The sequence below is a fragment of the Eschrichtius robustus genome, chromosome 14 (assembly GCF_028021215.1).
Source record: "Eschrichtius robustus isolate mEscRob2 chromosome 14, mEscRob2.pri, whole genome shotgun sequence".
NCBI classification, from domain to species: Eukaryota; Metazoa; Chordata; class Mammalia; order Artiodactyla; family Eschrichtiidae; genus Eschrichtius; species Eschrichtius robustus.
The window spans coordinates 72,711,851-72,733,039 of NC_090837.1; the positions used below are offsets into that span (position 1 = coordinate 72,711,851).

General features: G+C 41.7%; 1 protein-coding gene across 2 annotated transcripts in view; it reads right to left on the bottom strand.

The window, feature by feature from the left end:
* LOXHD1 (lipoxygenase homology PLAT domains 1) overlaps positions 1-21,189 on the bottom strand; it is a 220,700-nt gene that overhangs the window by 159,687 nt on the left and 39,824 nt on the right. For both annotated transcript variants that reach the window (XM_068563302.1, XM_068563301.1), the window contains exons 6-8: positions 18,220-18,368; positions 8,143-8,266; positions 5,514-5,764 (exon numbers count right to left, since the gene is read on the bottom strand). In XM_068563302.1, coding sequence (XP_068419403.1) covers positions 5,514-5,764; positions 8,143-8,266; positions 18,220-18,368 — 524 coding nt within the window. The remainder of the gene's footprint in view (positions 1-5,513; positions 5,765-8,142; positions 8,267-18,219; positions 18,369-21,189) is intronic.

Genomic DNA, 21,189 nt, shown 5'->3' on the forward strand with positions numbered 1-21,189 from the left:
CAAGAAATGTTTAACAAAGACCTAGAAGAATTAAAGAACAAACAGAGATGAACAATACAACAAATACACTAGAAGGAAACTACACTAGAAGGAATGAAAACTACACTAGAAGGAATCAATAGCAGAATAACTGAGGCAGAAGAACGGATAAGTGACCTGGAAGACAGAATGGTGGAATTCACCGCTGCGGAACAGAATAAAGAAAAAAGAATGAAAAGAAATGAAGACAGCCTAAGAGACCTCTGGGACAACATTAAATGCAACAACATTCACATTATAGGGGTCCCAGAAGGAGAAGAGAGAGAGAAAGGACCCGAGAAAATATTTGAAGAGATTATAGTCGAAAAATTCCCTAACATGGGAAAGGAAATAGTCACCCAAGTCCGGGAAGCACAGCGAGTCCCATACAGGAAAAACCCAATGAGAAACCTGCCGAGACACATAGTAATCAAATTGGCAAAAATTAAAGACAAAGAAAAATTATTGAAAGCAGCAAGGGAAAAATGACAAATAACATACAAGGGAACTCCCATAAGGTTAACAGCTGATTCTCAGCAGAAACTCTACAAGCCAGAAGGGAGTGGCATGATATACTTAAAGTGATGAAAGGGAAGAACCTACAACCAAGATTACTCTACCCGGCAAGGATCCATTCAGATTCAATGGAGAAATCAGAAGCTTTACAGACAAGCAAAAGTTAAGAGAATTCAGCACCACCAAACCAGCTCTACAACAAATGCTAAAAGAACTTCTCTAACTGGGAAACACAAGAGAAAAAAAGGACCTACAAAACCAAACCCAAAACAATTAAGAAAATGGTCATAGGAACATATATATTGATAATTACCTTAAACGTGAATCGATTAAATGCTCCAACCAAAAGACACAGGCTTGCTAAATTGATACAAAAACAACACCCATATATATGCTGTCTACAAGAGACCCACTTCAGATCTAAGGACACATACAGACTGAAAGTGAGGGGATGGAAAAAGATATTCCATGCAAATGGAAATCAAATGAAAGCTGGAGTAGCTATACTCATATCAGATAAAATAGACTTTAAAATAAAGAACGGTACAAGAGACAAGGAAGGACACTACATAATGGTCAAGGGATGAATCCAAGAAGAAGATATAACAATTATAAATATATATGCACCCAACATAGGAGCACCTCAATACATAAGGCAACTGCTAACAGCTCTAAAAGAGGAAATCGACAGTAACACAATAATAGTGGGGGACTTTAACACCTCACTTACACCAATGGACAGATCATCCAAAATGAAAATAAGTAAGGAAACAGAAGCTTTAAATGACACAATAGACCTGATAGATTTAATTGATATTTATAGGACATTCCAACCAAAAACAGCAGATTACACTTTCCTTTCAAGTGTGTATGGAACATTCTCTAGGATAGATCACATCTTGGGTCACAAATCAAGCCTTGGTAAATTTAAGAAAATTGAAATCATATCAAGCATCTTTTCTGACCACAACGCTATGAGATTAGAAATGAATTACAGGGGAAAAAATGTAAAAAACACAAACACATGGAGGCTAAACAATACGTTACTAAATAATCAAGAGATCACTGAAGAAATCAAAGAGGAAATCAAAAAATACCTAGGAACAAATGACAATGAAAACACGACGATCCAAAACCTATGGGATGCAGCAAAAGCAGTTCTAAGAGGGACGTTTATAGCTATACAAGCCTACCTCAAGAAACAAGAAAAATCTCAAGTAAACAATCTAAACTTACACCTAAAGGAACTAGAGAAAGAAGAACAAACAAAACCCAAAGTTAGCAGAAGGAAAGAAATCATAAAGATCAGATCAGAAATAAATGAAATAGAAACAAAGAAAACAATAGCAAAGATCAATAAAACTAGAAGCTGGTTCTTTGGGAAGATAAACAAAATTGATAAACCATTAGCCAGACTCATCAAGAAAAAGAGGGAGAGGACTCAAATCAATAAAATTAGAAATGAAAAAGGAGACGTTACAACAGACACCGCAGAAATACAAAGCATCCTAAGAGACTACCACAAGCAACTCTATGTGAATAAAATGGACAATCTGGAAGAAATGGACAAATTCTTAGAAAGGTATAACCTTCCAAGACTGAACCAGGAAGAAACAGAAAATATGAACAGACCAATCACAAGTAATGAAATTGAAACTGTGATTAAAAATCTTCCAACAAACAAAAGTCCAGGACCACATGGCTTCACAGGAGAATTCTATCAAACATTTAGAGAAGAGCTAACACCCATCCTTCTCAAATTCTTCCAAAAAATTACAGAGGAAGGAACACTCCCAAACTCATTCTATCAGGCCACCGTCACCCTGATAGCAAAACCAGACAGATACTACAAAAAAAGAAAAGTACAGACCAATATCACTGATGAATATAGATGCAAAAATCCTCAACAAAATACTAGCAAACAGAATCCAACAACACATTAAAAGGATCATACACCATGACCAAGTGGGATTTATCCCAGAGATGCAAGGAATCTTCAATATACACAAATCAATCAATATGATACACTGTATTACCAAACTGAAGAATAAAAACCATATGATCATCTCAATAGATGCATAAAAAGCTTTTGACATAATTTAACACCAATTTATGATAAAAACTCTAAAGAATGTGGGCATAGAGGGAACCTACCTCAACATAATAAAGGCCGTATATGACAAACCCACAGCAAACATCATTCTCAATGGTGAAAAACTGAAAGCATTTCCTCTAAGATCAGGAATGAGACAACAATGTCCACTCTCACCACTATTACTCAACATAGTTTTGGAAGTCCTAGCCATGGCAATCAGAGAAGAAAAAGAAATAAAAGGAATACAATTTGGAAAAGAAGAAGTAAAACTGTCACTGTTTGCAGATGACATGATACTATACGTAGGGAACCCTAAAAATGCCGCCAGAAAACTACTAGAGCTAATCAATGAATTTGGTAAAGTAGCAGGATACAAAATTAATGCACAGAAATCTAGTGCATTCCTATATACTAATGATGAAAAATCTGAAAGAGAAATTATGGAAACACTCCCATTTACCACTGCAACAAAAAGAATAAAATACCTAGAATAAACCTACCTAGGAAAACAAAAACCTGTATGCAGAAAACTATAAGACACTGATGAAAGAAATTAAAGATGATACCAACAGATGGAGAGATATACCATGTTCTTGGATTGGAAGAATCAATATTGTGAAAATGACTATACTACCCAAAGCAATCTACAGATTCAATGCAATCCCTATCAAATTACCAATGGCATTTTCTATGGAACTAGAACAAATCATCTTAAAATTTGTATGGAGACACAAAAGACCCCAAATAGCCAAAGCAGTCTTGAGGGAAAAAAACGGAGCTGGAGGAATCAGACTCCCTGACTTCAGACTATACTATAAAGCTACAGTAATCAAGACAATATGGTATTGTCACAGAAACAGAAACATAGATCAATGGAACAAGATAGAAAGCCCGGAGATAAACCCACGCACCTATGGTCAACTAATCTATGAGAAAGGAGGCAAAGATATACAATGGAGAAAAGACAGTCTCTTCAATAAGTGGTGCTGGGAAAACTGGAGAGCTACATGTAAAAGAATGAAATTAGAACACTCCCTAACACCATACACAAAAATAAACTCAAAATGGATTCAAGACCTCAATGTAAGACCAGACACTATAAAACTCTTAGAGGAAAACATAGGCAGAGCACTCTATGACATAAATCACAGCAAGATCTTTTTTGATCCACCTCCTAGAGAAATGGAAATAAAAACAAAAATAAACAAATGGGACCTAATGAAAGTTCAAAGCTTTGGCACAGCAAAGGAAACCATAAACAAGACGAAAAGACAACCCTCAGAATGGGAGAAAATATTCGCAAATGAATCAACGGACAAAGGATTAATCTCCAAAATATATAAACAGCTCATGCAGCTCAATATTAAAGAAACAAACAACCCAATCCAAAAATGGGCAGAAGACCTAAATAGACATTTCTCCAAAGAAGACATACAGATGGCCAAGAAGCACATGAAAAGATGCTCAACATGACTAATTATTAGAGAAATGCAAATCAAAACTACAATGAGGTATCACCTCACACCAGTTAGAATGGGCATCATCAGAAAATCTGCAAACAACCAATGCTGGAGAGGGTGTGGAGAAAAGGGATCCCTCTTGCACTGTTGGTGGGAATGTAAATTTATACAGCCACTATGGAGAACAGTATGGAGGTTCCTTAAAAAACTAAAAATAGAATTACCATATGATCCAGCAATCCCACTACTGGGCGTATACCCAGAGAAAACCATAATTCAAAAAGACACATGCACCCCAATGTTCATTGCAGCACTATTTACAATAGCCAGGTCATGGAAGCAACCTAAATGCCCATCGACAGACGAATGGATAAAGAAGATGTAGTACATATATACAATGGAATATTACTCAGCCATACAAAGGAACGAAATTGAGTCGTTTGTTGAGACGTGGATGGATCTAGAGACGGTCATACAGAGTGAAGTTAAGTCAGAAAGAAAAACAAATATCGTTTATTAACGCATGTATGTGGAACCTAGAAAAATGGTACAGATGAACCAGTTTGCAGGGCAGGAGTTGAGACCCAGATGTAGAGAACAAACATATGGACACCAAGGGGGGAAAACTGCGGTGGAATGGGGATGGTGGTGTGCTGAATTGGGCAATTGGGATTGACATGTATACACTGATGTGTATAAAATTGATGACTAATAAGAACCTACAGTATAAAAAACAAACAAACAAACAAAAAAAGCAACTAATACTAAACTTTCTTTGGGTTATTTGTATGGAAATATGTTAATATAAATGTTTCAGACATTACATGAAATTTCTAAAAATCTTATATGTTCTGGTATAATGTTATAAGTCATAATTCTAGTTATTACTTTAAAATGTATATCTCAGAAATAACTAAATTTCCTTGTCAATTGCATTATTATGAAATTTCATCATATCTTTAACCGTGGCCATTTTTAAGTCTTTTGTCATTTACAGACAGCTCTGGGTGTACTCTGATGCTTTCGCAAAAATGTTCCTATAAAAGGGTTTCATCTTTAAGGAATTCATGGAAAAGACTCTGACAAGTACAGGTTTCTGGTAACTGACTATACTGCTGAATTGAATGAATAAGCATTTTCTGAACTCTAATGGAAAACTGATGAATTCATAGAAGTGCTAACAAAAGATCAAGATGAAAAAAAAACTAATTATATGAGAGTGAGTGAACTGACGAGGATGATTATAATTTTTGTGACTTTCTGTTTGAATAAAAAAAAAAAACAAACGGCCCCGTGAGAGGGATTTCTCATGTACTTTGTAACTGGTGCAAAGGAAGTAGGAAGTAGGATTCAGATTAGAGTTTGTATTTGCAAGTTAAAGAGAAGGGTTGAATCAGGGCAGGGTCCTCCCCGGCCTCCCTTACCTTCTCACAGTACCAGCCTCTATTGACTCCCACATTGCCATGTCCAATGGAGACCCGGCTCAATGGGCTGAGGAGGACAGCCAGCTCGATGTTGAAGATGTCTGTGCGGCCACGGTCAAACACACCACCCTCCAGGAAGATTTTCCCGCTGTTCTTATTCCCTCTGGCCCCGTACATGACCAGGTAGATTTTGGATTTGGTCCCAGCACCCCGGACATCCCCAGTGAAGACGGTGATAATATATGAGATGGCTGGTATGGAAACAACAGGGGGAAGGAGAGGGTTCAGTGCAAGCTGTCAACAATATCCTACCCACCTTCTCCCCCACCTGGCCACACCTCCCTAGGCCCTCCCTCTGCTGTACATCCCCATCCCCCTAAGTCCTCCTCCCCCAGACGACATCCAGTGCCCCTTTCCACTTCACTTTATCTTTTTTGGAGTTGGTGTTTCAGTGCATCTGAGTTTAGGAACAAACTGCAGGTTACAGGAAGCTGCCAGCCCCCGTTACAGGAAACTAACAAAGAGAAGGAAGAGCTTGGGTTGGTTAAGAATAGTACTTATTATTAATGCTAATTACCATGTGCATATTATTAATAGCTGCCAGATGAATTCTATTATGTCTCATTTAATTATAATAGTCAACTCGATTAAGAGAGATTTATATTCAGGACTATCTGATTCATGGAGCTTGCTCTTTTGCACATAACTTAAAAACATAACTCTTAATAGAGGGCACTAATGTCCTCCTTTAACACCTGAGGTGGTGGGATGCGGAAGATTAAGGGAGGGAGAGGACATTGTGGGTTGGGACATTTGGGGTTTTGGTCAGTCAGAAGGCAATGTGAGGACATGGAGTTCTGGGGAAGAGCCAGCAAGAGGAGATTAAACTCTGAGATGAGACAGACTAAAGGAAAACACCAAAGACAAACATTTGGACAGGAAACTATAGGAAATTCTGCTAAGGTGTGGTCTGCCTTTTTTCACAGTGTCCCAGAGTCTAAGGCAAGTGGTACTTTAAGCCTTGTTAGTCTCCCACCTCCCTTTCATCCTACCCCCATCCCCTGATCTCAGAGAAATAAAATATCTTTGGGAGATAGCACATGCAACCACATGGACACATTATTCATTCATACATTCGCACCTTCCCTTGCTCAACAAACATTTACTGAGTGCTCACTCTATGACAGGCCTTGGGAGACTATGAAGATAAAAAGGAATAGCCACTGCCCTCAAAGAGTGGGTGTCCAGCTTTACTTCACAACACATGGACAGATGGTGTTCTCACACTAGACATACTGCCATAGCCTAGGTTGTCAGCAATTCCAGCCTCTCACTGTCATTTCTCCTCGTCTACCACCGGAAGCAACTAATAGTAACACAGTTAAAGGGGGCATATTAAATCTGCTCTAGTGGATGTTTTAAGTAAATAATTTGCAAACTATAGAATACAAAGTCGTGACACACCCGACAATGTGGCGCCCCTCACCCAGGCCAAGGCGCCATAATGCCATGGTTGAAAAGCACTGGAGCAGAGGAGCATTTGGTTTCCTAAACAATAGCAATCACGTTCTTCCCAAAATGTCTGGAGCAAGAGAAGGGAGAGATTGCTCTGTCTAGAGGGGGTAGGGAAAGTTTCAGAGGAAGTGACTGGAAGCAGGAATTTGAGAAGCAGAAAGAAGAGAAATGGCATCACAGGCTGAGGAGAAAGCATATTCCGAAGAGAAAGAGTAAGGCCAGCAGCTAAGGGGAGGGGAGAGGGAAGGCATGTGGGTGAGGTGGGGGGAGCAGGGAGAGGAGGTAGGTGTGGGAAAGAGTGAAAGGTGTGCAGATCGGGGGAGGGAGAGGGAGTGTGTGTGTGGAAGTGGTAGTAGAAGATGTTGAAAGATGCTGCTGAAATGGTCAATTGGAGCCCAATCGTGGAGCAATTTTATCTTATACCTCAGAACTTGGACTCATTCTCTGTGCAGTGGGAGCCATGGGAGGGTCTGTCCCAGAGCACGTTCTCAGCTGTGTGTGTTCACCAACATTGATATTCTGGAATATCTATGAACTTCCATGCTGGGAGCTTCAGATTTTCCATGGAACTCACATAGGGTAGAGATTTAGGAGGCAGACCAAATCCTGGATTTGTCACTTATCAGCTGTGTGACCTTGAACAGGTCTCTTAACTTGTGACTCAGTTTCCTCTACTATGAAATGGGAACAGTAACCATTCCCATACTATAGGGTTGTTGTGAGTATTAGAGGAGATGACATGAGTCAGGTGCCTAGAGACAGTCTGCCATATAGGAAGCACTCAATAGTAGGAGGAGGTAAGAGTTGGTCAACATCCTCATAAACATCCACATGTGTCGGGAGTTCACATCCTGGCTCCATCCTGTGGATAACTTCTCTTGCCCTGGGAAGTCAGTGTCTGCTCAGGGGCGCCTCCCCATCACCTCTGGTATCAGCAGAACCCCAGACTCCAGCCCGGGGGGACAGAACACTTTCAGGGGCAGGAGGAATGTTGTCTAAAGACATGGTTGCTTCCCACTTGATTGTAGGCCTCCAGACCCACAGATGAGAACACTGACCTTCAGGCAGAAAGTGAAATATTAGCCAATTGGGCCTCCCCTTTCTTCCGTTCTACCTGTGGTCTCAGCTCCGCCCACTAAGATATCCCTCTGAATTTTGCCATCGTCTTCATCCAAGGCCAGCCAGCGGTTAAGAGGGAAATCATATTTTCTTTTGTTCCCAATGTCTTCAACGACAATCTGGGAAGGAGAAGAGAGGGAAGGAAGGTTAAGTGTCATTGAGGTCACACCTGGTGACCGAATCCATTCCTCCATCACTTGAGTGAACTCCAAGTATACTTTCTCATCTTCCTCGTGGCCCAAGGAAAGCTTATCACAAGGACACACCTGTTGTCAGGAAAACCTTGCAAAGCACTGAGAGTCAAACAGGGGTGACTGACAATTAACTCCTTGAATTACTGAGCCTTGTTCCCTCCTCTGCTAAGGATCATTTAAAAAATGCTATGCAAGAAACTTAGCAGGATGTACCCTGTAAGATTGGGGTGCTAGAACTGGAAGCCTGGATTTACAGACAGCATCAAGATCACCATCTTCCTCACCTGCTGAAGGTTGGGATTCTGACCTTCTTGCTGAGAAGCAGAGTTCACACAAAGGGAACTACAAGCCCTGAATCTGGCACACAGAATCCCAGTATCTGGTGACCAGGTTGGAAAAGGTCAGCCACTGACAGTGAAGTTAGGAGAACTGAGCATCCATGAAGCCCCCACGGAGACTCACATGTGAGCTAGGTTGGCGAGGCTGAGAAAAATGTGTCTTTTAGAGCTCACCAAGGAGCTGAGGGGCCCTCCTAAAATGTCCCAGGAACATCCAAATGAAAACTCACTCTAAGATAAGTGTGATCGTCAATAACTAGACCGAGTCCTCCAGTCCTAATGGGAAGGCAGATGCATCTGGTGACAGACAGGGTGAGTTGGAAAGTAAAAATATCTGCCCAGGTACTCCCAGGACTGCCTGACAGAGTGGGGCTCCGATTTTCAGTGAAAGACTCACGTCCTAAGATCAAAATGTCTGTAGTGTGGAAACAGGGCATGCCTTGGTCTGCCTAAAGGCATCTCACCTTGTTCTAATGCAATGTTCATCAAGGAATCTTCTGGGCTGAGAGCTGAACTCCTGAGTATACCACCCACCAGAGAGGGGTCAGTGGCCTGAGCCAGTGGCCAGGACCAGCCGTCCCACCAGGGTTCTCTCTCCAGATACATCAGCATTTAAGCTCTGGTTTATAAATCAGTCCCTTGTAAGTTTGGTTGGTGTGAGTCAGCCTTCAGAGCTTGCTGATTTTTATCGAGTGTCTGTACTTTCAGAGCTGAGTGCCTGGAGACCTCTGTGGCCTGTCCAGAAGGGGTTCTGCCTTGAAAGGAAGTCCAGCCTCTCCCAATTCACCTATCTGCACATTCCTCTATGTCTTTCATCTCCCAGGGTTGAGGCTGTGGGGAGATTGGGGAGCCACGGATCTGGGCTATACCTCCTGACCCCCTTTACTCTGACCCTCACAGAGTTGGAAAAGCAAGGTGAAGAAAGAAAAGACTTAGTTTATCAGATAAGCTGTCAAGTCTGCTAATTGACAGATATACAGATTCACCATTTCTGTCTTTAAATGTTCACAGACTGGTGTGCCAGCCATAATTCCAAGAGCAAATGACAAACCACCCTCACAGTTCACAAAGATGTCATCAATAAAGGGCCTTCTCCTGGCCTGATAGCTGATGGAAATTCCTGGCTTGAGAAGTTCAGCTAATCTGAAAAATAGAATGTGTTGCCATTAAATAACTCTGTAGGACAAAACTAGCTTGCACAGCTGAACCACAAAGGGAAGAGAAAATATATGAATGAATATTTGAATAACAACCAAGATTCTAAAAATTAGACATTCCAAAATACCAAATCACAAAGAAAGGCTGAGACATAAACACTTAAGCACTGATATAAAAGTCCAGGAACAGTTCTGGAAATTTTCCAAATGCATATTGAAATATATAAACAATTATTGATGACGTCTGTTAATCCCAAGGTCTGCAGGATGAGGCTGGAGGAAGCTGGCTCCTAGAGGGTGCAACCTTTTGGAACACATCTAGTAGCAAATGGTGAGTGCGGTAGGAAGAAGCAGAGAAGTGAGATGCGGAAGGAGCCTGCGTCAGCACAGGAAGATTGTCCAGGGGGGCGTGGCAGAGGGCTCTCCCAAAGGCATTCTGGCCTCTGCAGATATGGGTCCTGCTGCTTGGGACCCATGACCCCTGTTGCTTAAAGGATATTAGTAAGGGCCCCTCTGGGGGAGAACAAGCAGATTTTCCACTTGTGTTCACAAGTTGCCCAGACATCCCTGAGTTTTCATAAAGTTCCTTTTAAGAATTCAAGACAGCTCAGGAATGGTTTTTGCTAACAATGAAATGGTGGTGCTCCCTCCAGACCACAGTTTCACAGAGTCTGTTGTTCTGGCAGAGACAACTGTAAAATAAGACTGGAAAGACAGAGTGGCCTTTATCATGAATGGTAGAAGCACACACCCGGAGTGTTTGTGTGAGAGACAGACAGAAGCAATAACCTAATGGAAGACAAGAGCTGTTATCTCCTGGAGGAATATTCTCACCTGCAGACAAGCCTATAGGCTGAGCTGACCTTCCAAGAAGTAAGAGGGAAACCAGGGGACATGAGCCCTTGGGAGGCGAGATGGCAGCCAGACAAGGGGGCCTGTCCACGGTGGAGCCCGCTCTGTCCTGCAGCAACAGGGACACAGCAGTTATGAGGCGGGACCACCGTTATGAAAAGCCAAGAAGGATAAACCAATCCCGAAAAAAAGGAGGAAAAGGTGAAGCTGCCAAGCAGGGGTTCTTTCTTTCTTGTTCTCTCCAGATGGTTCACAGACACGCCCGCACAGTCCAGGACACGGGGGCCTGCATTTCCTCCCACACAGGGTAAACATGTCTGCGTGAGCACATGGGGTTTGTCTTGGAGTCAATACCTTGCAGATCAATGTAGAGAGTCAACCATGACTCACAGCAGCTCTCCCTCCTCCATATGGGAATAATTTCCACCAACTTTCCATAACCTGATTGGAGCAGAGACCCATTCTGGGCAGAAGAAACAAACCCCACACACATAGGGCAATCTGGAGAAGCTGAAGGGTCTCCTCCTTCCCGCCCACGTGCCGAGGTGTCTGAGATGCAGACAGTCTGGGTGATCCACAGTGTTCCCTCTCTGTACCAGCCACGGTGCAGGAAATGAATGTAAGACCTATCCCTGTTTCCAATCATCCCTTTGAAAATGCATATCTGTTATCCAGTAAAGGTGGCCCTTGCTTGACTCATAAGCAGTCATTACCACATTCCAGGAACCACTATTGAACTGTGGTTTACATTTGGAGTTCTTAGATCATAGGGCAAGGGACAGATAAGTTTTGACACAGGAAAAAATAAAAGAAGAAGACTTTGGAGTTTACGAACCTACTTGGAAAAAATCTTGGCATCCAGGGGTTAGCAGGGGAGACCTGGGATCATGGAAGAACAAGGGAATGTTCTATGGGGGGAACAAAGCTCAGCGAAGGAAGGGGGGTCAGTGTCCTCCTACTTCCCCACACGCTCTGCACCTCACTCATCACACTGCAATACTGTGTCGATTACTGTGTAACATACCACAAATATGAGTAACAGTAAATGACAACATTTGAATGGTGACACCCCCAGTGCTCTCGCCCTTTCCTCTACACTTCATCCCTCCCCTCTGAGCCTGCCCACACACCCACTCCTTCATTACTGCCTCGGCTGCCTCATCAATAAAGACCTTTGATGGCTTATTCTGATCAGCGCCTGCGGTGGTCCTGCCCTCACTTTCTCCCTGACATTATTTCTCAGTTCTCTGAGCCCTGTGCCCTGGTCCAGTTATTTAGTATCCCTGTGCCACCTTCCAGCTGCCCCTCATCTGTCATCCCCTCTGCCCAAAGGAGTCCTCTTCCCCACTCCTCCTGGCAAAGCCCTGCCCATCTTCATGGCCCAGCTCCAACGGACCCTCCCTGAAGACTTCTCTGTTGCCCAATCAGGCACAACGCACCCAACATTTTTTTTGTACCTCACCTAAGACTCATCTCATCCTGCTTCGTATTAAAGTTAGGGTGATTCTGTTTTCTGATTTTCAAACTGGGAAATTTGGTTTGATCAACATATGTGGGACACTTAGGACAGAATGTTTGTTCACTGAAAGCTGGACTTTCCCTGAAGTTTTGAAATATAAGGTTAAAGTCAGTAACCTGCCTTACAGTAAGGAAGTATTCAGGAACTCGTCTTATCTCTTTGAGAAGCAGAACCATGTTCACTGCAACAGCTGCAGTTGGTAGCTCAGGGCCTAGGATATAATAATTAATCAGTAAATGTTTGTTGAATGTTGAGTATAAATTGGTGACATGAGGCCATGTTGGGCTTCCTGAGGTCCCTGAAATCTGTTCATTAGCCTCTGTCTCCTCTTCCTGTTAGAGCCAGTGGTACTGGTTGAACTTACACTCCCTAAGGCATGCAGCAGGCGATCCATCCAATTCTGGATTTTCTAAGGCATGGCACAGTGGAGAGAGTCCAGACTCAGAGCCCAGAAGGCTCTTCAGTGGCAGTACTGGGACCTGCCAGTACTGGCAGATGAAGGAGCAGGGTCAAAACACACCAGACCTAACAAATGAAGAGGAAATAGGTAGTCTACCTGAAAAAGAATTCAGAATAATGATAGTAAGGATGATCCAAAATCTTGGAAATCGAATAGACAAAATGCAAGAAACATTTAACAAGGACATAGAAGAACTAAAGAGGAACCAAGCAACGATGAAAAACACAATAAATGAAATTAAAAATACTCTAGATGGGATCAATAGCAGAATAACTGAGGCAGAAGAACAGATAAATGACCTGGAAGATAAAATGGTGGAAATAGCTACTGCAGAGCAGAATAAAGAAAAAAGAATGAAAAGAACTGAGGACAGTCTCAGAGACCTCTGGGACAACATTAAACACACCAACATTCGAATTATAAGGGTCCCAGAAGAAGAAGAGAAAAAGAAAGGGACTGAGAAAATATTTGAAGAGATTATAGTTGAAAACTTCCCTAATATGGGAAAGGAAATAGTTAATCAAGTCCTGGAAGCACAGAGAGTCCCATACAGGATAAATCCAAGGAGAAATACGCCAAGACACATATTAATCAAACTATCCAAAATTAAATATAAAGAAAACATATTAAAAGCAGCAAGGGAAAAACAACAAATAACACACACTGAAGAGCTGCGGGGCCTCAAGCAAGTCCTCTACTGAAGCAGATGGGCCAAGGGCAAGGCCCACTGGCAGCGTAATGTTCCATCCTGTGACTCTTGCCCTTTTGAGGTGGTCATTGAGCTGAACTGATCATTTGAGTCAGTCACAATTGTTGGACTAAGCAGACACGGGGACCCAAGCCATGTGCAAAGCCTGGGGGAGGGAGGATGCCAGCCCCGGAGAGGGGATGAAGAACAGGGGGCTGAGGAACACACATGGGCAATTGACTAAGGAAGAAGAGGAGGGAGATGACTTATGAAGGGGTTAATTATATTGGCTTTCAGATTTATCCCACCAAGCCCTCACACATAAATACCAAAGGAGCAGTTGTCATGTGATGTCCAAGGCAACCAACCGGGCAACTTCGAGAATGGGAGCACTTGCTGTGCAAGTGTCAAATTTGGAAATGCAGACAATTTAACAGCATTTTAATTGGTGTCTCTGTGGAGGTTAGGTGAGGAGGGGCAACATGGAGACCCACTCAAGAGGGAAGGCAGGAGGTTAGGGCTGGCTATGCATTGGGTAGTCACAAAGTAATGAGAGGTGGCCCAGGGTTTCCCCTAGCCTCTGGTTTTCAGCTTGAGCCCACCCTGCCTGGGACCTAAAACCCTCCTTCTTCCTCTCTCATCATAATTCTTCCTTCAGGAAAATATCTAGTAAATCCAGGTGTTCTGACCTGCAAAATTCTTGAATTATATTTATGTCTTATCCCCAAGGAGCATTTTGGTTTGGCTTAAGTTAAAGGAACAGACTGTTAGGAGTTCTTCAGAAGCCAGTGAACCTTTGGAGGGACACCCACCTTGGCACTCGGAGGGGCAGGTGGGGACCTGCCAACCAGGCCCTGAACTTGCCCCTACACATAATACTGGCTCCAAAGAGAATAACCAATCTCACACTGAAAGTAGCCTGCTTGGGCTTCTGGTTTAAAACAGTGTCTGACTAGCAACCAGTTAGAAGAGGAAAAGAAGAAAAGGAAGGCGGGAGAGTAGGAGGGAGGGAGGGAGGAAGGAAACATCATTCTGAAGAATCAGAAGAAGAGCAGAACTCTGGAAAGGACTGGATAAAGGTTACAGAAAAAGAATTCAAGAAACGGGTATGTTTAATAGGATATAAGAAGATATGGTCTTTATGAACAGGAGTAAACATCTTTAAATAGAAAGGGTTGCAGTGAAAAGGCAATAAAATGATATGAAAAGAGGACTTCCCTGGTGGCGCAGTGGTTGAGGATCTGCCTGCCAATGCAGGGGACACAGGTTCAAGCCCTGGTCTGGGAAGATCCCACATGCCGCGGAGCAACTGGGCCCATGAGCCACAACTACTGAGCTTGCACATCTGGAGCCTGTGCTCCGCAACAAGAGAGGCCGCGACAGTGAGAGGCCCGCGCACCGCGATGAAGAGTGGTCCCCACTTGCCACAACTTGAGAAAGCCCACGCACAGAAACGAAGACCCAACACAGCCAAAAATAAATAAATAAATAATAATTTTAAATGATATGAAAAGAGAGCTAGATTACATGGGAAAGGTATCCAGAAAAGCAATACTATACAGCAGCAAATACATCAAAGTTCTTACAATTCTGCATGCCCTTTAACCATCTCCTAGGAATTAATTGTAGGAAATAATCATAGATGTGTATAAAGATAAGCTACAAGAATGTTTGTTGCAGCACAATTTATAGTATCAATAATTTTGAGAAAAAAATTGAAATGTTCAACAAAGGGGAATTGGTTTAATAATTCGTGATATATATCTGGGCAATGAAATATTATTACAGGCATTAAAAATTACATTGTGAAATATCAATCAATAGCATGGGGAAACAGGCATGTTACACTTGAAAGTAAAAACAAAGCAGTTTGTAAAACATTGTGCTTATTATGAACCCATTATTAAAAATGACATATGTGTATTCATTCACAGAAAAATGTCTGGAGGATATGTAATTTCTGGGTGGTGAAATAATGGTGGTTCAGATTATCTTATTTTTGCTTACTTGTATTTCCTAAATTTTTTACAATAAATATATATTACTTTTGTAAGAAGAAAAAAATAATTAGAAGAAACATTCAGAATTAAAATGCATATTAATAGGAGAAAGAAATGCAACTGGTAGTGTGAAAAAGCAAATCAGTAATGAGGTGGGGGAGAATTTGACAAGTTCTTATGGAATGCAAAGAAAATAGAGATGAAAGGAATAAAAGGGAAGCTGAGATCTTTGGAAGACAGAGAGTGGTGATCCAATAAATGGATAACTGGTGCTCCTGAAGAAGAGACGCAAAAAAAGCCATTCAAGCAAGAATCTAGTATATAATAGGAAATCTTTTTTCTGAGCTATAAACAAACAGATAATCCTAGGCATCATGGAAAAAGACCCATCTTGTTCCAGAGAAGTTAAAAACAGGGAAGGAAGGAGGGAAGGAAGGAAGGAAGGAAGGAAGGAAGGAAGGAAGGAAGGAAGGAAGGAAGGAAGGAAGGAAGGAAGGAAGGAAAGGAGGGAGGGAGGGATGGAGAAAAGGAGGAAGGGTGGAAATGGGAGAGGAGGGGAGGAAAGGAGAAGGGAGAGGAGGGGAGATGAATGAACTAACAAAGACCCTACTCCTAGACATCATCTGGCAAGACTTAAATTATAAATAAAAAGAAAAAAATCCTATAAGCATCCTGGCTGAAAAACAAAAAACAAAAAGCCACAAAACAGTTTGTCCAGAAAGAAACAAAAGTCTGCTTGGCTTCAATGTCAAATTTCAGAAGGTAATGGAACAAGATTTATAATGTTTTAAAGGAAAAAAGTGTTCTCACCCATATATTTCACATCTTGCCAAGCTGCCCTGTCCTTTGAGCATGAAGATGACAAAAGGACCTGTTTCGGTGTGCAAACCTGCCTCCTTCACGTAGCTTCTGAGAGCATAGGGGGTGAGGGCCCAGGTGATCAAGAAGGAAGCTGCCTTCACAAAGTACAGCTGCAATGACTACGTCAAGGCCTCCCTCAGGCCCTTGGGTGCACTTTGCAGCTCCTTCCACTACACCTGTGTTTTCATTCAGTCTTCCTTCCCAGGATGAAGGAACTGGGCTGCAAGGTACCTGCTCTGTGCCCCATCCTGACTGAGGTCCTAAAACACACCTGCCTCCTCTCTCTTGTCTGCCCTGAAGACACACCTCTGCCCGTGCATTGGCTCTTTGGGATCTGGACTCCTGCCTCATTTCTTCTCCAATCCAAGCAACAATTCCACTTAGCCTCCCGGAACCCTGTTCAGAATTAGGCTGGCTGCTCTTAGGGTCAGGCCAGCCCCCTCTTTCCAAAGGAAACTTGGCCATTCCTTGCTTCACTGATTCAGCACCTTGTCCCATGCCAAGAGCTGGGAGGTGCCCTCAACTTTGAGGCTAGTTATGGAGAGACGTGTGGCAGACACTCAAGGATGCTTACTCAACACCCTTTCCAATCACCTTCTTAGCCTACTTCTACTATGAGGGCTGGAAAGCCTACTTGAAGTCCCAGTTTCCAACGTAGCTAGGGTGGCCACGTGACACAGGAAAAAGTTCCAAGGAGAGCTTTGTTTCTCTCAAAATAAAGCAAGACTTGCCAGAAAAATGTCTTTCCCCTTTGGTCTTCTCTTTTCTTCCTGCCTAGAACACAGATAAGATGCAGAGAGGTTCAGCAGACACCACGTGATCATGAGACAACAAGCTGGAGGATGAAAGCCACAGTGCTGAGGATGGTGACACAGAGAGACCAGGTGTCTCAGAAAGCAACTGCACCAGCCCTGAGCTGACCATATCTGTATCTCATGTGAGATAAGAAAAATAAGCCCCTGATTGGTTAACATTGCACTTCAATTTTCTGATACTTGCAGCCAAATATGTTCCTAACTGACACAAGAAGATAAATTAAGGAATAACAAAACCTCAACTATCAGACAGCTTCATTCTAAATAGTCAAATTGTTATAATCCGAGGGTTTTCTGTTTTTAGGCCATAAGACCTTTTCAAAATATTTTTCAAAATATGTTACACATCAATCTTTTCCTATCATTCTGTGATGAGCTGAAATATATGGAGAGCTCGTGACTAAGGAAAATACATACAAAGGCCTGGTAGCCCATTTTCTAAACGACCTCAGACTTCCATAATTTTTCAATATTCTTTTGGCTTTTTATATCTTCTCTGACTCCCCATTACAGTTCTCAATAACCCTACCAATTACAGTGTCTCTTTTTCCTTCTAATTTTCTGCTATAGGTTTAAAATTACAGGTAGCAAGTTTTGCTAGAAGGGATTATAAGCAAGCACTGAGTGAGAATCTGAGGGGTCTTGTCTTCAAAATCAGGGCAGGGCAAGGTAGTGCCAGGGACATAAGCTCTCCTCATGAACTTTGAGCCAGATATGTCTTAGATTCTCAGAAGCCTTTTTGCTTTCTTCTTGATTCTTCACTTTGTCCTGGGTAGGTGAAATTATGAGGACCTGAGATTCAGAAGTTTGAGGTACAAAGCAACAGGCCAAGATAAGTCACAATGTAGCTTATGATTAAGGTGAAATGAATGCTACAAGCCGGCGGGGTTATAGACATTCATGGGAGGGAGAGGTTCTGGTGGCCAGAGGGGGAACACTTCATGGCAGAGCCCTGAAGGATGATCAGACCCTGGCTGGGTTCAGATGACAGAAGTGGTCCTTCTAGGAAGGTGATAACACAGGCAAAGCCTTGGAGGCTACTGGGAGGGCAGCATGGTTGGCCAGAGGACTTAGGCAGAAGAGTGGAGACAGATCTAAAGAGGGAAGTTAGGGCTGAAATATAACTTCTGAAGAGCCAGAATTCCTGCCTCCCAGGCCAAGGGACCACAGACAGTCAGCTGAACCCACCTTGGACAGGAACCAGCCTGCAGACGCCCCCTTGTTATTGTGGCCAACATTGATCTTCATGAGCTGCCCCAGATCCGGGGCATCCAGGGTGAACTTGTCTTCCGCTCCCTTTTCAAAGTTGTCCTTTTCATTCTCCAGCCTACGCTCACCTGTATGCACAGACACATGAGAAAGTTACAAAGGAGACCAGAGGAGGAGAGAGAAACAGCTCCAGACTTTAATGGGCTGCCCACTGAAGGATGGTTTCAAAAGTCACTACGGTGGGAGGCTGTGGGTGGTGACAGGTGGTATGTGGACACTCTCTGTACTTCCACTCGATTTTGCTGTGAACCTAAAACTGCTCTAAAAAATAAAGTTTATTAATTTTTAAAAAAAGGGGTAGCTTCACCCCGAGATCTACAGGCTCCTTAAATCCCTCCAGCCACCAGTCAAGGCCGAGGCTTGCCTTGTGTGTGGCTTGTGCCCAGGACCCACAGCTGGGCTTCTGATTTCTGCCTTAGCCCAGAGTCCCCACCCTAGTAAACTGATTTGCACCCCCATCCCTGGACCTGAGGCCCTGCCTTGTTTACCGGCTGCTGGTCCTGAACTAGGAGCACAACCATGGTCATTGGTCTAGGGGCTGTGGCTGGGACCCTGACATCAGCCAGCAGGCTTCCTTAGGCCTGACTCCTTTGGAAAACAGCAATGATAACTATCATCAGACACTGCTGGGTGTTTAACACGGTTTCTTCCCTCACTTATTCCACGACACAATCTAGGAGGGAAGTATTATCAACTCTGCTTTGCAGATGAAGAAACTGAGACTTGGAGAAGTTAAACAACTGGCCAAAAGTCCACAGGTATTGAGCACATAGTTAGGACTCGACCTAACCTGTTCCTTCTACTTTGCAGTTTTCCATTATTACCCTCCGAGGTCTACCAGTCATATTAGCCCTTACAACCCCACCTAAGCACCAGCCTTTTGCTTATGCCATTCTGTTTTCTTTCTTTTCCAAAATTTGATTCTTTAAATTTTTCTAAATTTTAAATTGTCACAATTCAAACATATAGATAATAATAATAGCCATCCATGTACCCACCACCCAGATGTAAGAGGTATAACAGATATTAATATTTTGTGTAATTAACTTAGGCCTTTCTCTTTTTTAAAGGAAATTAAACATGACGGGTAGGTCTAAAGTCTCATGGTCCATCCCTTCCCCCGCCACACCCTCCCACAAACAAACACTATCGTCAACTGGTATCCATTGTTCCCATGAATTTTTGCTTGCACATGTATGTATCCATAAAGAAAATATATTATTTTTGCATGTTTTAGAATTTTACATAAATAACATCATAGTGCACATCGCTCTGTGTTAAGATAAGTTCCTTGTCTGTACAATAGGGATGATAAGGGCTCCACCTCATTGGGGCTGCTGTGAGAATTAACTGAATGGATGTGTGCAAAGCCCTTAGGGCAGTGCCTGGAGATGGTAGGTGCTGTGTTAGGGACAGGCCGTTGCTATTGTTCCTGTTACTATCGTCCTATCATCACACACCCTTGTGCAACTTACTTTTTTTTAAGTTAATATCATGCTTTTGAGATTATTCTGTTGATGCTAGTAACAGAATTCGTCCAACTTCTGTATAATAGTCATTGAATGAAGAAAACACTATTATGTGTGCATTCTTTCACTGATGTACACTTGATTGTTTCTAGCTGATTGCTATTGTAAATAGCACTGAATTGGACTCTCTTGTACTTACCTTCTGCTGCACATTTGTAAGAATTGATCTGAATAGACGCCTATAGAGTTGCTGGGTCCTGAGGTGTATTCATCTTCAGTGTATTAGGTATTGCAAAATTACCTTCCAAAATGGTTGTACTACATCAATTACCACCAGCAGTGCATGAGGGTTCCCATTCCCCATAATCATTATTAACACATATATTTAAAATTTTGTTTCAGTGTGTGTACAGTGGCGTCTAATTATGGTTTTAATTTGCATTCCCTTGATTATTTGAAAAGGTTAAAAGGTTATTTGGAAAGACATTCATATATATATTCAATACATACATTTGAGAGATTGGTTCATATGTATATTGGCCATTTAGACCTTGCTCTTCCATAATTTTACTGTTCATGTACTTTATCATATTTTTCTATTGTCTTTCCTTTGTCTATGGCTTTTATCATATAGACATTTTTCTTGTTTTAATGGACTTTATCAATATTTCCCTTTGTTGTTTGTGCTTTTAGTGAATTGTTCAAGAAATTCCATCCTAAATTGAAATTTTTAAAAAGACACTCAAAGTTTCTTCTAAAAATTTCATAGTTTGCTTGTTCACATTTAAGTCTCTAGCCCATTTGGAACCTATTTTTGTGTATGATGAAAGGTAAAAAGATCTACTTTTATCTTTTCTCATATGGTTAGACAATTGTTTAAACATCAGTAATTGAATATTTCATGCATTGCATTTATAGAATAATCTGAGAAATTTGGATATCTTACTGAACTTAAGTCTTTTCTCATCCATGAACATAATATATTTTTCCATATATTTAGTTATTCTTGTGTATCCTTAAGTAGAAATCTTTATTTTTTTCCAGAATGCGCTTTTGTTAGTTTTTCTTAGACATGTAATTGCTATTGTAAATCACATATTTTTAAATTAAATATTTGCTTGCTGTTTATGTTAATATTTGTGTATTAATCTTGTATCCAACACCTTTATTAAACTTTCTCGTTGGTTCTAATGATTTTTAAGTTCTAATGATTTTATAGATGATCATTAGTTTTTATGAAAATTAAATTTTATTTCTAAATGGGACCAGACGTTGAAGTTTCTTCTAATTTTATTGATTTGTGATCAAAGAATGTTGTCTCTATGTTATTGATTCATTTGCATTTGTCATTATGCACTTGAAAAGAGTGTGTATTCTCTACCAGTTGGATTTAGGAATCTACATACTTCCATTAGATCAA